General features: G+C 39.5%; 1 protein-coding gene across 5 annotated transcripts; it reads right to left on the bottom strand.

Moving 5' to 3' along the window:
- Positions 1–128: 128 nt before the first annotated feature.
- Positions 129–5,548, bottom strand: LOC112169561 (prolyl endopeptidase). Of its 5 annotated transcripts, none has more exons than XR_005801189.1 (13): positions 5,388–5,548; positions 5,004–5,265; positions 4,607–4,829; positions 4,317–4,517; positions 4,160–4,230; positions 3,523–3,685; positions 2,207–2,800; positions 1,669–2,049; positions 1,502–1,577; positions 1,355–1,418; positions 843–1,004; positions 574–687; positions 129–504 (listed from the first exon to the last, which is right to left on the bottom strand). XR_005801189.1 is itself a non-coding variant. In XM_024306613.2 (13 exons), the coding sequence occupies exons 2-13, from the start codon at positions 5,111–5,113 to the stop codon at positions 439–441; spliced, it is 2,199 nt and encodes a 732-aa protein (XP_024162381.1). In that variant the 5' UTR covers positions 5,114–5,265; positions 5,388–5,548; the 3' UTR covers positions 129–438. The 5 variants fall into 5 exon arrangements, 4 of the variants coding, with proteins under 4 accessions (XP_024162381.1, XP_040363696.1, XP_040363697.1 ...); XM_024306613.2 differs by having other exon boundaries at positions 869–1,004; XM_040507762.1 differs by having other exon boundaries at positions 129–687; positions 869–1,004.
- Positions 5,549–17,859: the final 12,311 nt, after the last annotated feature.

Raw genomic sequence — 17,859 nt, 5'->3', positions numbered from 1 at the left:
TCAATTCTCCATTAACGGGCTTCAAACCCACATCTTTAGTTAACGGGCTAATACTGGATTTTTCATGGAACAGTGCAATCTGGGCTTAGTTTAAGTTCCACGGCTACACATATAGGCATGATTCTGAGTTTATTTTGCACAAGCTAGTTTCAGCTTTTGGGTACAAACTAAACACTTATATTGGGTACAAACTTAAAACTTATAATTTAACAAAACTGGAGGAAGAAAGGAAAAAGGCAGCCACAGAGGGCTTGCAAAATGTACCATTTTACCCAAAAAAAAGGCTCGCAAAGTCGCAAACTGTGCGTACTGCGTAGCTATAAAGCTAAAAATGGCCTGCACTGAGCTAACCAGGATACCTTGGACTGCCGGGCTACCCAACCCATTATACTCAGTTAATAACCATGAAAATTGACCATATCCATATACTCAACCTCTTTATTCTATCCATGATGCACCCAACATCTTAGCCATGAAACTAAACCGGTCAGCAGCTTCATCAATCTGCAGTAAAAAAACCCAGGTATTAATAAAATGACATTCATAGTTAATACAAACATAATAAATATTCACCATTTTCTGTGTTGGACGTCCAGCTCCATGCCCTGCCTTGCATTCAATGCGTCCAATAATTGGATTGATCTGTGGACTTTTCTCCAAACTTGTAATTAACACATATTGCAATGTCTGAAAATAAAAATAGCTCATTAATCACTACAAAATGATGCTGCATTGAAAAAAGAAACAAAGAAGAAAAGACACAAAAATGACGATCAAGCCTTCTTAGGCTGCATGGTTCACAAATGATACGACACAGCAAGAAAATGATTCAGTTGTCTTACGACTTCCATGCAAATAAGAGACTAACCGCCAATAACTTCAACGAGTGTAATGGGACAACTCGGTCATCATGATCTGCAGTCAATAGCATGGTAGGTGGGTACTGCTGACATTGGTTTGGATGTTGTTCCCATGGTCTCCTGACGTTGTGTAGAGGCGAGTACCTGAAAGTAACGGGAAGGAAGGAGCAATAAGCAAAAAGAACCATAGAAGCTTGCATCCCAAAGAAATGCAGAGAAGGGTGTGACAATATGCACCCTTATGTTGAACATTGAAAAGATTGAGAGGCAATATGCAATCCATCTTATGTTGAACATCAGGAGAGAATACGTGTTATGGAGTTCTAAGAAGATTTGGGGGTCAGAGCTATGCCATATATCTAAGCACAAGATGAAGGGCATACCAAGAAAGGGAAAGACTAGTACAAAGGTTTAAACCTTGGCATAACCACCACAATGAGATGTTCCAATCAGATCTTGAAATGCAAGGTAATTAAAATTAATACAACACTTACTTAATTAGCCAACGGAATTCTTCCTCCTTGTCAGAACATCCATAATCAGAAGTCCATGCATGACCTGCAGAGCTCTTAGAAATCACACATCTGCCCTTTTTTTTTCTGAAGAAAAAACTCAGGGTGGGCCCAAAGAAAGAAACTAACCTATGGTAAACTTGTGGAACCTCAGCATGTCCATTACACCAACATGAGCAAGTGCACAACCAAAAAGATCAGGCCTCTGCAACAAAGCACATTTTTTTAAATTTCATCTATGCAACACTCGCTGCAGTTTAAGATAGTAAACATTTTCTAAAAGTAAAAAACCACACCTGATTTATGCAAGCCCCGATAAGAAGCCCCCCATTACTTCCACCTTCTATGCACAACTTGCTAGGTTGGGTGTAACCAGCAGATACAAGGTATTCACCAGCAGAAATGAAGTCATCAAAGCAATTTTGCTTTTTTGATAGGGAGCCAGCCTTATGCCATTCCTCTCCATACTCTCCACCCCCACGGATATTTGCTAGGCAGTAAACAACACCTAAATGTCTTGTAAGTACCATGCGACTAACGCTGAATGATGGTGTAAGACTAATGTTAAATCCACCATATCCGTATAACAAACAAGGGTGTGATCCATCCAAAATAATGTTCTTTCTGGCCACAACAAATATAGGTATCTGAGTGCCATCCTTACTGGGTATGAATACCTGGAGAATTGAAAAGCCTGTTAAGGAAACAGCATTTGCTGGTTTCAGCACTAGAGGAGTAACAGCCACTCCAATAGTATTAAAATTAGAACCGGAACAATGTGTTAACTAATTGAAACTAAATTAGAAAGAATGTGATAAAGTAAAGAGTCATTACCTGATCAACATGGAAGTCTGAGCGTTCAAACCCAGGAACTGTAATTTCGCGAAATACCTTCATATCTGGAACTTCATTGTCTAAATTACACTGATATATTACTCCCGGTGTAACAAAGCTTGTAAAGGCAAAAAAAATTGTACTATCTTCACGTCTTGCAGAAATTCCAGTAACTGAGCCAATGTCAATGGGCAATTGATGCACCAAGCTACCCGATTTCAAATCCCTGATCTGTAGAACATACTTCACATCACTCAAGTAACTAACAATCATTTGGGTACCATTTACAGCAGATGCCGATTCAAGTACATCTTTTTCAGATTCTTTAATCACGTCAGTCCAAACAGTTGGTTCCTTCAGATCAACTCGGACCAACTTATATTTTGGAGCATCTTTATTTGTCAGCAAAGTAAAGACAGTGTCATCATTTGCAATCACATGATACTGTGCCTCAAATGTATCAACAAGCTTAACAACCGGAAGCAGCTCATTTTTCACCCTCAGACCTTCAAGCCCATTAGGAAGTGCAGACATGTCGCAGTAGTAAAATTTGTTGACTGGGTCACAACCCTCATCAATATATATAAGAGCATACTGCAGATTACACAACAGTACAGAATGGTTAGGTCAAACAATCACACACATGCTACTACTCCTTGTATACTTACAAAAACATCAATCCATAACAGCCAATTCAGAATGCGGAAAAACGAGTAGAAAACCCATATCAGAACTATTGGTCTATCATAGCCAATATTTTTCCATGAAAACATAAAGACAGTTATATTACAAGGTGCATATTATAGTATGCCTTTCGCACATTCAATTCTATAAACAATAAAACAACTTAAAGGCGTACAAGTGTATGTCATATGATATAAAGAAGGATCAGACTTAGACACCCAACTAGATAGTGAACGTCCAACAGCACATATTTGTTTGACAGATCTATATTGCTTGGTTGTTTGACAATAATACTCAAACCCCAACTAAATTCTAGCAACCCTCTTACAGACAAGGGCCCATTTATCCACCTATAGGAGCCTGCTTCACAAAGATCCATATTGGTTCCAACTCTCTAATACACAGAGGGACCATTTGTCCAACTATTGGGGGCCCATACTTTGAATAGGATTCACAACATGAATGGAAAGAACAAGTGACATGAGATGAATGGAAAGAACAAGTGACATGACTCGATTAAGGCTTCTTTTTTAAAGCAATTCATATTACTACTGCAACACTATAGTACGAGACAAAAACAAAAATAACTCGCACCAAACATCCAGGAAGATAACAGAAAAAGACTTATTTACCTTCCCATCATCAGTAACACTGGCTCCAAACAAGTATTTGGGATTTTCAGAATCTTTCCAGCATAATATGTCTTTTGATTGATCCGTACCCACAAAATGGTAGTATAACTCATGATAAAGATTTGCGTTGGTCTCTGTGCCAGCGTCAATGTCCTCTCCTTCTCTACAGCACATAACAACCGTTGTTATACATTCAATTTCATATTTTGCAACCAGCCTTACAATAAAGGATGAAAGCTATTCCTGGCCCCAATAATACATAATTATCCTAAAAAAAATCAAGTTATTCCTTTCTTTATCACTTAGCTATTGTATTCAGATTGCTTAATTTGAAACCAAAAATAACCAGAGCAGAGCCTTGAACCATTTTTAACTTTGAAATATTTCCCAGCTAGAACAATAATAAGCACAGTATTAAAATCTCCAAATTTTCTTCTTCTGATTAGATTTGTCACAACCAAGTCACAAGCTACAGCTATTCTAATTAGAGAAACATATAACATTATGCTGAATGTAATAAAGCAGGATTGCTGTATAGATTTGTCACAACCAAGTCACAAGCTACAGCTATTCTAATTAGAGAAACATATAACATTATGCTGAATGTAATAAAGCAGGATTGCTGTTTGCCACTTACTTTGGAGCTGGATAGCGGCTATAGAAAAACCCTTTGTTATCATGTGTCCAACTAATTCCAGAAAACTTGACCTGAAAAGGCAAAACAATAATTAGTTTCTCTTATATGGACCTTCATTTCTACTTGTATCAGTTCATATATAAACTCCAGAGCTTACCCAAGATAAAGTTTCTGGCTCCACCTTCTTATCCTCAACGCGCATCACTTTAATTGTTACCCAATCACTGCCACTTGTACTAAGGGCATAGGCCAAGTAGTTGGCATCCTCACTTACTGAATATGTACTCAAAGCTACTGTCCCATCTTCACTAAGCGTATTAGGATCAAGCAAAACCTCCGGTTCTCCATCCAAACTATCCTAAAACAACAATAAAACACAGTTCAATACAGAGCAAGTAATGAATCTATAAGCATTTCAATAAAACCAGTTCTAACCTAAACACCAACCTGCACATAGAGCACGTTTTGAGCTTGAAGGCCGGTGTTATGGGAGTAGAAGTACTTGCCCCCTCGCCGAAAAGGTGGATCATAGCGTGGGTGATCAAACAGCTTGGTGATTTTATCAGATAGCTTCCCTCTGACATCATCGCATTCCTTCAGCACCGACTGCGTCAATTCCACTTGTTTCTGTACAAATTCCTTCGTCTCTTCCGAATCAGGATCTTCAAGCCTTAATAAATCATCCAAAATAGAAAATCAAACTCAACGAAACCCTAAAATGCTTAAATTAACTGAGAATCAGGATCTTCAAGCCTTAACAGAATACCAAAAACACAAAGTCAAATTCAACGAAACCCTAAAATGCTTGAATTAATTGGAAGTGTTAGGGTTTCGGACCGCTTACCATCTATAAGGATCGGAAACCTTGACGCCGTGGTAGTCATCGACGACGGACTCATCTCGGCGGACGCTAGGGTACTTCAAACGTAGGTCTAGGGCACCGAGGGATCCCATTCTAGGATTTGAGGATGAAACGACGACGGAGGAGAAAGAGCGAGTCGATTTGACTGGCGTTGACTGCGGCGGAGTAAATAACCACCGTGAACAATTGGAGAAGATGAACGGTCTTCTCCGTCGAAAAGCACAATCAAAATTGGGACGACGCACTGCAGCACATAGGGATTCACGAGCAAAATGAGAGAGATTAGATTTCATCTTTGCCCAAATAAATTCAAACGCAGATTCAATTCAAAGGCTTTAAATCGATAAACAAAACGACGGCGTTTACCTGATGACGAGCATTGCAGATGGCGGGGACGATTTGAGAGCGTCGATTTGAAGCGGTGGGATGCTCTGGGCAGCGGGGTAAATATAGAAAAAGGAGCGGGGAGAGTTTGGGATAATGACGGGGGTGCGCGTGACGAGTCTATGACAACACTCCGGTACTCTCGCGCACACACAAGCTATACACTTTCGACACGTTCAAGGTCTTTAAGGCTTTTCGTTACGATGAAAAAGAGGGGATAATGACTAATGTCCTCATTTGGAATAGAATGTCGTCATATTGTACCCATAGCCAACAACACTAATATGGAATACCAACAACACTAATGTGGAATACCCACAACACATGGAATCCATATTAATTCCATATTCACTCTCAGCACTTCTGAGCCATAACTCGGTTGGAAGTTGGAACACTAGTTTTTGTGGTTGGATGTGAGCGCTTTCTCTCTAGTTATCAGCACTTCTTCGGATTAATAGTCATCACTGACGTCTCATAGTGTATATGAGAAGCTGCAGTTCCTGTTTTTTCTTCCGTTGTTGAAGATAAATTCCGAACTTTGGATCGAGTTATTTAGTTATATAAGTAGGCTTTATGGCTTTAGATTGTATTACTTCCCTACTTATAGTTTTACTTTATGATTCAATGAGATGAAATATGACAATTGTGATTACAAGAAATTATATATATACAATGCATTTCTAGTGAGGGATCTATTTTCTTGACCATTTTAAGATATCGGTTGTTAGTATACTTTTCGATCACATATTCACATATCAATCGTTCAATTTTTAGATCTATATAAGTAGATTACTTCTGTAAATTTTCAGTCAAATTGATAATCATTAAAGCATTCAAACTGCGATTTATAATTATAAACATCTGTTCAGGTTAGACAAATTCAGTTCACCCATTGGTTAGTCTAGTTCAATACATTAATGATCATCAATTTAGATGAAAATTTACATAAGTGATCTATATTTTAATACCTAAAAACTAAACGGCCGATATGCCAAAATGTAATCGAAAAATAGGTCCCACAAGGAATCCCTTAAAATGACCACAAAAAAAAAGATCTCTTACTTGAAGGGCCCTCTATATATGTATATATACCCATCTGTTCAAGTAAAACCTTAATTTGTGTTTGGCCCAAACTCTAGGTTACTTGACCTAGTGGTAATAGGGTTTAATTAGAAGAATCTAGATATTATCTTTCCTTGTATGATTCAGACTCTATGCATTGTAATCCTCTATATAAAGAGACCCCTATTATCAATGAGAATACACAATAATTTCCTCTCAATTTCAGTTTCTCTAAAACACGTTATCAGCACGAAGCCTTAACCCTGAAACCCTAAATTCGTAGCCTTCAAATCCCAGAAACCTCCGCCTCCCACCTTGAAGCTCCCAACTCCAGGAGTCTAGAATCGGCGGCACTGCCCCCAGAACCGGCCATCAGAATAAGCATAAATTTCCCTGCCCGATTTGCACCTTTGAAGTCAACCTTTGACCACCGTATTTTGTCAACATTAGTCCCTTGATTCCCGATTTCGGGAACCGGAAATATGCATCCCAGAACTGGAGTAAAAACCCCTGAACCGGGCACCTGAACCTGCTGCACCTTGAACCGTTGCCTACTCTTCCACCTTAATTCTTCCTCTGTCCAAGAAGAGCCCAAAAGCAAGGCAGCGCCACCCAGCCTAGAGGGAAGAAGCACTCGGCCCAGAAGAAAGAAAGAGAAGGAAAAGAGAGTGGGCCCAGATGAGAAAAAGAAGAAAGGAGGCAGCCCACGTGGTGGGCAAAAGAGGAAGAAAAGAAAGAAAAAAAAGGTGGGGGTCCTAGAAGAAGAAGATGCGGAAGAAGAAGAAGAAAGAGAAGGAAAAGAGGAAGAAAAGAAAGAAGAAAGAGGTGGGGGCCCTAGAAGAAGAAGAAGATGCGGAAGAAGAATAAGAAGAAAGAAGAAGAAGAAGAAAGAGAAGAAGAAAAAAAAAGGTACGGGCCCCAAAAGAAAAGAAGAGCAGAAAAGAAAAAAGGGGATCCTTACACTGCCCAGAAGAAGAAAACTTGGCCCAGTTCGGTGAACACACTGACGCAGCCCAGAAGCAAGCCTAACACCAGATCCTGCCACGTCAGTAGCCACATCATCAGACAGTCAGCAGCCACGTCAGCAAGTTAGTCAACACCGGTCAACTTCCGGCCACTATTCCTGCCGCTTGGGATTTTTTCAGGCACTTTTCCGACCATTTTCCGGTGACCTATTTCAAGGTATTTTTTACTAAACGTTCATATTTTTTTTAGAGTTTTTTTAATTCAACTTCTCTTCTTTTTCCGGGACTTGGAAACTCTCTTCTTCTACCCCCCTTTCTTCGTCATAGGGAAGACCTAATTAAGCCGAACTGTGGGGGATCGTGCTCACTCCAAGCTTGGAGCTTGTTGAGATCTTCAAACTTAGAGTTTGTAGAGAATTTATGATCGACCACTTACGTCATTGTTTCGATCTAATCCGCTATCTTTTGGAATCGAATTTCTTGGAAGCGACTACGCTCAGAAATTCCTAATTTCTTGGAAACGATTGCGCTTAGAAATTTTATGTGTTTTCTTGGCAGCCTATTTTGCCCCGAAACTAACTCTTTTTCTTGTTCTCTTTCAGGATGAGTAACCTGAATAAATTAGACTTTGCTCCATTGGGAACAACTGGCTCTGAATATCACAGGTGGGTTCGTAATATCCGGAAGCATCTCAAGGCCGATGGAATCCTAGATACGATTCACGAGCCTAGCCAGGACGTGCTAACTGTTGAGCAAGCTCAACCTTTAGAAGCAAATAGAGCAGCCTTAAAGGCAAATAAGGCGAAAGTCATCATCCTAATGACCGGTCATATAGATGATTTAATCCAGTATGAGTGTATGAAGAAGACCCCAGAAGGTTGTGGGTCTCATTCGAAGAAAGATTTGGCAACGTCCATAACTCTCTGCTTCCTTACCTAGAAGTGAGATGGCATAGCATCCGCTTATGTGATTTCAAGTCAGTTCTTGACTACAACTCGGAAGCACTTCGCATTAAATTCTTAATGGAATTCTGTGATAAAGATATCATAAATGCGATGTTGATTGAGAAGACTCTTTATACCTTCCCCGTCTCTGCATTGATGGTTGCTAATAACTATTGAATTGATGTTACTGCAGAACGAATCACAAGGTTTCATGAGCTCATTAGAGCTATGAATGTTAATGGAAAGCATGACAACATCATTGTGAATAATTATAATTCGAGATCCGTAAAAATAGAGCATATTTCGGAATCCAATTATAGTCGCGCCCCTAAGAGAAGGCGCCAAGATTCCGGGAACCGTATTTTGTCAACATCAGGTCCTTGATTCCAGATTCCGGGAACCGGAAATATGCATCCCAGAACCGGAGTAAAAACCCCTGAACCAACCACCTAAACTTGCTTCACCTTGAACCGTTGCCTACTCTTCCACCTTAATTCTTCCTCTGTCCGAGAAGAGTCCAAAAGCAAGGCAGCGCCACCCAGCCCAGAGGGAAGAAGCACTCGGCCCAGAAGAAAGAAAGAGAAGGAAAAGAGAGTGGGTCCAGAAGAGAAAAAAAAGAAAGGAGGCAGCCCACGTGGTGGGCAGAAGAGGAAGAAAAGAAAGAAGAAAGAGGTGGGGGCCCTAGAAGAAGAAGAAGAAAGAGAAGGAAAAAAAAAAGGTACGGGCCCCAGAAGAAAAGAAGAGCAGAAAAGAAAAAAGGGGATCCTTACACTGCCCAGAAGAAGAAAACTTGGCCCAGTTTGGTGAACACACTTACGCAGCCCAGAAGCAATCCTAACACCAGATCCTGCCACGTCAGTAGCCATATCATCAGACAGTCAGCAGCCACGTCAGCAAGTCAGTCAACACCGGTCAACTTTCCGGCCACTATTCCTGCCGCCGCCGGGGATTTTTCCAGGCACTTTTCCGATCATTTTCCGGCGACCTATTTCAAGGTATTTTTTACTAAACGTTCCTTTTTTTTTTTTTAGTTTTTAAAATTCATTTTCTCTTCTTTTTCGGGAACTTGCAAACTCCCTTCTTCTACCCCCCTTTCTTCATCATAGGGAAGACCTAATTAAGCCGAACTTTGAGGGTTCGTGCTCACTTCAAGCTTGGAGCTTGTTGAGATCTCCAAACTTAGAGTTTGTAGAGAATTTATGATCAACCACTTACGTCATTGTTTTGATCTAATTCAATATCTCTTGGAATCGAATTTCTTTGAAGCGACTACGCTCGGAAATTCCTAATTTCTTAGAAACGATTACGCTTAGAAATTTTATGTGTTTTCGTGGTAGCCTATTTCGCTCCGAAACTAACCTCTTTTCTTGTTCTCTTTCAGGATGAGTAACCTGAACAAATTAGACTTTGCTCCATTGGGAACAACTGGCTCTGAATATCACATGTGGGTTCGTGATATCCGGCAGCATCTCAAGGCCGATGGAATCCTAGATACGATTCACGAGCCTAGCCAGGACGTGCTAACTGTTGAGCAAGCTCAAGTTTTAGAAGCAAATAGAGTAGCCTTAAAGGCAAATAAGGCGAAAGTCATCATCCTAATGACTCGTCATATAGATGATTTAATCCAGTATGAGTGTATGAAGAAGGCCCCAGAAGATTGTGGGTCTCATTCGAAGAAAGATTTGGCAACATTCATGACTCCCTGCTTCCTTACCTAGAAGTGAGATGGCATAGCCTCCGCTTCTGTGATTTCAAGTCAGTTCTTGACTACAACTCGGAAGCACTTCGCATCAAATCCTAAATGAAATTCTGTGATAAAGATATCATAAATGCGATGTTGATTGAAAAGACTCTTTCTACCATCCTCGTCTCTACATTGATTGTTGCTAATAACTATCGAATTGATGTTACTGCAGAACGAATCACAAGGTTTCATGAGCTCATTGGAGCTATGAATGTTGCTGGAAAGCATGACAACATCATTGTGAATAACTATAATTCGAGATCCGTAGAAATAGAGCATATTTCAGAATCCAATTATAGTCGCGCCCCTAAGAGAAGGCTCCAAGAGTGAAACCCTAACCTTAGGGATACTTCTGGACTTTCTGGTCCATATAACCACTCCACTTGGGAAGGTAATAGCCAAAATAAGCGAACACGGAACCGAAGAGGTCAACTTAGAAAGAGAGAGGGAGGCAATGCCTCTTGCCATGTTGGTGGCACCACCAACACTAAGAGCCATCTGAATGATGCTTTCAAAGCGCCTCAATCAATGAAGTTTGAGCAAAGAGATGTATGTTCTCGATGTGGAGTGTCTGATCATTGGGCATACATTTGTAGAGCTCGTAAAGAAATTGTCACCGCCTACAAAGCATATTGTGAAGCAATAGAAGCTTACTATGTGGAACAAAAAGATTAAAAAGATGATCTAGAGTGAACGGTTGAAGACTACAAATCTGGCTGGGATCAATAGATCGTCAATTCTGTTTAAGTCTTTATTTTTTCAAGAGATGTAATAGGCAATTGCCATATATTTAAATGATAATGGTTTGGTCTTTCTTCAAAGTAGGCTCACCCAAAGTAAGTGTGATGTCTAGGAAGGTCCTGAGATTAATGGTACTTAAGCGAGCCTTGCTCCACCAACATCTCTCTACTCGCCTGGTCACATTTATTTTGGAATTACCGAAAGAAGTTAGACGACTACCATTGTTTTGCATTAGCTAGCATTTTGGATTAGATTTTCTTTGGTCAAAGAGACAATGATGTAACTCCGTTGGCTTATGAATAAAATTTCGAGTTCTTTTCATTATGACTCCATTTTGATTCTGAGCATATAACTTTGTGACTACGATGACTAGGCCATCAATATTAATTCAAGGACATGGAATAGCTCAAGTTCCCCTTGCCAAAATGCACCTTGATTACTGTCACAAAAACTTTCTACGCTCCTAGGGAAAATCGCACGTATAAGTAGCAAACGGATTTTATGTGAAAACGCATGTAAAGAAGGAAAATGAGTTCCTTTGCAATACCTCTAATCATTGCGAACAAAGGAGCATCTTAGAGAAGTTTGTGTGTCTCTCTAGTGGACTCTATGTCACTATTCGAGCTATTGATCCAATAAAAGTTATGAGAGAAGATCTCTTGGATTTAGACACATATTGGCTTTCTCACGACAGGATAGATCATCCTAGTCATGATATGATGATCCGTCTACTAAAGACTTCATATGGACATCATTTCTTTTGAGCGAAATGAAGCATGACTCAAAAGTTGATTTCTGGACTAAGTGTGACCGACGCAGCTTCCTAGGGCACCGCCTCCGCCACCACCAGCCTAGGACTGGCGCAGTCCCTATCCATGACGCCATGGATGGCGTCCATCATGGTGATGACTCCCTAGGTGATGCTGCAATCACCAACTTGGTTCAAATAGCGTTTCAGACGCTCAGGCTTAACCAAAATTCTCATTGGTTGCTTCTAAAGCCTCTCGCTCGTTTTACAAAGCTCGTTCCTTAGGGAAATTAGGACTGAGACCGTTCTATGCAAAGGATATGAAAATATTCATTATGTTCTTACATAGAATCCGTAGGGATTCTGTGGACTAGTTCAACCAACTTGCGGACGTTTAAATATCTCATGATGTTGGTTGACACGCAAACATGCTAGTCACGTGTTGTGTCATTGTCCACTTGTAATGCTACTTATGCTACACTCCTAGAAAATATCATATGACAACGAGCTCACTCCCCGGATCATCCTATTTCGTCAATTGGACTTGACGATGCTAGAGAGTTTACATCGAAGACTTTCGATGGATATTGCAATGGAATTGATGTTGGACATCATATTCTCATGGACACACCCAAATGGTCTCGCAAAAATGACTACGATGGTAGTCAGGACATTGGTAATGCGAACCAATCTCCTTATATCCGCTTGGGGTAATGCAATATCACATGCAGCTATGCTAATTCGTCTACGACCCACAACTCAATATACCTCTGCGTTACAACTAGTGACTGGGTACAAGTATTGTACTTGCGCATCTTTGAGTGTGTCACTTATGTGCCAATTGCGCCGCCACAGCGCTCTATGATGGGTCCTTACAAACGAATGGCCAACTACGTTGGATTTGAGATTCCAACAATCGTCCGCCACTTAATGCCCTTGATAGGCGATCTCCTTACCACTAGATTTGCGGATGTCACTTTGATGAGACAGTCTTCCCGTCGTTAGGGGGAGATAAGAACACGAATGTTCAACAGGAATTGTCGTAGTCTGTCCCCACTATGTCTCATCTCGATCCCTGTTAAAGTGATGAGATCACACAGATATGATGCAAACATGTCTGCAAGGATGGACGTCCCTACGAGAGGACGTAGCGCCACCCTACATAGAGGTAGGCATGGTGCCAACGCCATAGAAAGTGGCACTTTGGCGTTACAGGCCATGGCCCCAGTTAGGATGCGTGAGAAGCCCATGAGTTTGAAGGATACTTTGGCACATTCCAATTCTTTGATCATAAAGACTCAAAATCTGTCTTATGAGAATCTTCCGGATTATGGTTATAGTTGGGGAACGCCTCAACGTCAGAACCTATTCCTAAGAATATAGAGCTCTATGAAAATTATACTAGTGTACATGAGACGTGGGATAGAAACTCCATCATAATGATGATGTAGTTGCGCATGCGCATGAGTTTGTTAAGTCCGATGATATCGAACCACGCTCTGTTGATGAATGAATGCCAACGTAGATAAATCTGGCCTAAATGGAAAGATGCGATCCAGGTTAAGATAGATTCTCTAACGAAGAGGAAGGTTTTCTGAGCCAGTAATGTCAACACCTCCTGACATAAAATCTATTAACTAATGAGTCTTCATTAAAAAGTGTGATGAGAAAAAGAGATGGCAATCTAGTCTTATGGAGCAAGGCTTCTCGCAAAACGCCCTGGAATCGACTACGATGAGGCATATTCTCTCATAATAGATGTCATTGCACTCCACTACCCTGTCAGTTTGGTAGTTTCCGAATAACTGAAAATGCAGCTTACAAATATGGTCACTATGTATCTTTATGGGGATCTAGATACGGAATGTACATGAAGGTTCATGGTGAACTTCATTTACCCAAGTCATGTGGCTCTAGACCACGGAGCGCGTTTACAATAAGGTTGAAACGCTCACTAAGATGACTACTTGATTGGGAGGGGTTATGCCTGCTTGTTTTCATAACAAGTTCCAGATTCTATCGCGGTTCATGTTGGATATGATCTTCATTGGAAGCCCTTAAAGAGTTAAGGAAAACCGCTGAACACTTGAAATTCGATTTTGAGATGAAGGATTATGAGATAACACGATTATGTCTCGGTTTGGAACTTGAGCATCGTGTTGATAGATGCTTAGGCATTTTGACAAGGTCAAGCCTTCAAGCACCCCCATGATCGTCCGTAGTCTTGATCCTGAAAATGATCATCTTCGTTCAAAGAATGATGACGAAGATGCACTAGGGGCATAAATGCCCTAGTGAAGTACAATAGGCGCATTATTGTACCTAGCTTAATGCACAAGACCGGACATCTGATTTTCCATGAACTTGTTAGCTAAGGTATAGCTCTGCGCCAACGCGACACCATTGGATTGGTGTAAAAGATATTTTTCGGTACTTGAGATGTACGATTGATATGGACTTGTTCTATCCCTATAGAAATATGATGGATTCGGACCCATCACACACCAGGAACGCCGCCAACACTGGCTTGCGTCCATTATCCCCATCCCAAAACAACATGTGTTTTGGAAGGTTTTGCTGATATTGGGTATCTCTCTTACCCATACAAAGGTCATTTCCAAAATGGTTAAGTGTTCACCATGGGTAAAGACCATGATATCTTGGAAGTCTACAGAATAAACCCTAGTCGCTATATCTTCGAACAATGCAGAGATCATTGCTCTTCATGAAGAGGTTCGTGAATGTATATGGATTGGATCTATAATTACGCATGTTCGAACAATTGTGGTTTGAAGTCTACCACAGATGAGCCTACGAGCATTTATGATAATGCTGCTTGTTTTGAACAAATGAAGCAAGGCTACATCAAAAGTGACAACACTAAGGATAATTAGCAACAACAGACTCTCCTCAAGATCAAAGTGAACTAGGTTCAATATGAGGACAGTGTGGTAGGCTTGCTCCCTAAGTCATTGCCTCAATTCCACTTTCGAGAAACATGTTGGTAGCATCGTTTGCGGAAGTTATCTGAACTCCCATGAGTGTTGTCATCAGGGGGAGATGTTCACATGTATGGTCTCGAAACGTGAAGGGTGTGTTGTGCTCTTTTTCCCCTTCGACCGATGTTATTTTTGTCCCACTGAGTTTTTGTTACTTGGCAAGGTTTTTAATGAGGCAACGAAAGAAGCATCGCATTTGAGCAACCCAAGGGGGAGTGTTCAAGTAAAACCCTAATTTGTGTTTGGCCCAAACTTTAGGTTACTTGACCTAGTGGTAATAGGGTTTAATTAGAATAATCTAGATATTATCTTTCCTTGTATGATTCAGACTCTATGTATTGTAATCCTCTATATAAAGAGGCCCCTATTATCAATGAGAATACATAGTGATTTCCTCTCAATTTCAGTTTCTCTAAAACACCATCCTATTTTTCCTTCTTTTTTCTTTTTTTTTCCATTGTTAGCATTATGGGTCTTTGACTCTTAGTCTTTTTTCTGATCCAAAATCTTTGGGTTTACTCATAAGACATGCTTTGTTATCTTTGAAATGAATAAGTTTGGACAAACCACTCTAGACCCAACAAGCCTTCTGAAGGCCCAACACCCCCTAAACATTCTCTGCCCTGTTTCTCATGATTTTGGCATTCCTAGTTTAACATTCTCAAATAAAACTCTAACATGATGCTTATTTCTTATGATTTTTGAGTTAAAACTGAGTGGGTCGGTATGTGTCTATGGATCTCGTGATTGCAGGAAAGAGGTCAAGAGAGTGGTTGGTGTGTGTACCCATGGATAACTTTCCGTTGCTCAAGTTGGTCAGAAGATGATATAAGCAAATTAAGATGGGTGTATTCAATTCAGATTTTAAAAGATTTTGTTTGAGTTTTTATAATTCATGGATTTACTTAATCTACGGATTGTTTAAATTCCATATGGACTCTAATTGATTCTAATTGATTGATTTACTGGTATTTGTTTTGATTTTACAAGTCCTTGTGATATTTTTGGTAGGTTAATTTTTTTCTTCTTCTTTAAAAGCAATGGATGTATGGATCCAACTATAATGTTATATCAATGACAAAAAAGTGTGTGTGTGTGTGGCAATGTATCATTCTTTATGTTGTGTATAATGACATATGAATAATAAGAGAAAACTAATCAGCAAAAATGTTACACAAAAAATAAAGTAATAAAGTAATGACATAATTTATTTTATATCTAATTTACAAAAGAAACATGTGTGTGTGCATCATCTTAACAATACCATTGAAAGTGAGCTCAATTAGCTAGAAGGATTAAAAATTTAAAAAAATTATTAGATGAAAGTAGTTCTTTCGAGGCAAAGGAGGATAGTAGAAAGATAGGTCTAAGACAAAATGAATGAGTGTCACCTATTGAGCTGCTTTTTTTTTTGTGAATAACTTCTTCATTTTTTTTGAGTGAGAAAGAATCCATCAAAATATCTTGGGAAGTGGTTAGATTGTTTTTGAGTTTTGATATGTATAAAAAACACTATAAAATCCTCCAAAATCCAGCATTTAATAAAATCCTTAAAAATCCGTATACTTTTGATTATCTGCATATTTGAATGGATAATTCTAAATCTTAATTGAATACATCAAGATTTTAAATGATTATTTAAAATCTCAATTGAAATACCCATAGACTTTCAAAATACAAAAAAATCTTATAGACTCTTAAATGAATACACCTCCCCTAAGTATACCACAATGAATAGTCTTAGGCCTCGTTTGGTTGCTGGAAAGAAAATTAGTTCCTTGGTCTTTCCCATGAGCATGGGAAAGTAAATTTCCCACTAGTTTCCCTACCAATGTTTGGAAACACCAGAAAGTAATCGCAAAATGTATTTTACTTTCTTTTCTGATGTTTGGCTTATGCATGAATAGGAAAGTATGTAACATCAATTTTCCAATAATATCCTCATTATCAAAACATAAAAATGTCAAGATTCAAAAGTTTTTTGGATAATTTGGTAATAACAACCATTCAAAATAATTTTTAGAGTAGGTAATTAATGTGCAATTATTACAAGGAAAGTATGAGGAAAAATGAATCTTATGGGGTGTGGGAGGATCCATTTTCCCTTCATGTAGGAAATTTATTCATTTCCTTGAGTGTGCCAAACATAGGAAATGATCAACTTTCCTTTCCCAATATTTCAATTCCGCGAACCAGACGAGGTATTAGTTCTATAGTCATATGAGGCAAGTATCTACAAGAGGTTGTCTTGAGTGTGCCTTTACCCAATGTGGAGTCTCAAGATTAGAACATGTCACTCTGTGTGTGGAAAATATTCTACCGACTGTTCGGATGTGACGTAGATGTGGACAAGGTGCTTTGACATCTCTATTAGATGTGGAGAATATGCATGATCGCCTTCTGTCATTGACAAAATCGAAATCGATTATTAACCATAAATGATTGGTATCGAATTCGTAGGACGAATTTGGTAGGTAATGGTGGAACAAATGCAGCGGACATTGAATCAGGTTAGCTTATGGTAGATAAAACTAGCCTAGTCGGTACTTGCTTAATTGGGCAGGTTTGAAGTTCGGTACAATAGGTGCTGCCAAGTTTATCTTCCTACCGAGGTACTTGGTGAGGACATGTCTCTACACTTTCCGAGCCATGACATTCACTCTTCAACAATAAAGAACGGATTATGACCTGAATAGAATGTTTATACAAAGTTGTTAAGATATTATATAAGCTAAAGAGTTCATTAAACACAAAACGTAGTGAAACCAGAGCATCTCAAAAGTTTTGGAGGCCCTGTGCTAGATTGAAAATAGGGCCTTCAATCTTTCATCACAGTACGGAAGTTCTACAAGCACAAGACTGTTCAAAGAGCTAGTTTAGTTTTCACATTTTTACCAATTAAGGACACAATTTAGTTGTTTTTTTTTAGAAAAAGGACAGTTTAGTTTAAACTACTCATTTCTCAAAGGCAATGCAAGTGTTTGTTAACTATTGATGAACGCACCTAGAACCAGTTGTATTCCGTACACTGGATTTACGACCCCGACCAAAGCCAAACGGCCAATTTTATACCTCATAATCTCAGATCCAAAAAAAATCGTCACTTATCTCAGCGCGTGCAACCAAACCTCTAAAAGAAACACGTGGCCATATTCACTTTCCAATCCACCCAATTAATAAAGAGGACCGGCTGTGCCTTCTAGGTGGGGCCGGGTGTTACATTTACAAAGCCAACGGTAAATGTATAGAGA

The sequence above is a fragment of the Rosa chinensis genome, chromosome 6 (genome assembly GCF_002994745.2).
Source record: "Rosa chinensis cultivar Old Blush chromosome 6, RchiOBHm-V2, whole genome shotgun sequence".
NCBI classification, from domain to species: domain Eukaryota; kingdom Viridiplantae; phylum Streptophyta; class Magnoliopsida; order Rosales; family Rosaceae; genus Rosa; species Rosa chinensis.
Note: the sequence above shows the minus strand (reverse complement) of the source record. Positions and strands in the feature narration are given on the sequence as shown.

Coding starts and splice junctions, on each gene's coding strand:
- LOC112169561 (XM_040507762.1), bottom strand. CDS start 5,113: ATGGGATCCCTCGGTGCCCTAGACCTACGTTTGAAGTACCCTAGCGTC. Junction 3,686..4,159: donor AGCCGCTATCCAGCTCCAAA/GTAAGTGGCAAA, acceptor TATGTGCTGTAG/AGAAGGAGAGGACATTGACG. Junction 688..868: donor ACTCGTTGAAGTTATTGGCG/GTTAGTCTCTTA, acceptor TTTTATTTTCAG/ACATTGCAATATGTGTTAAT.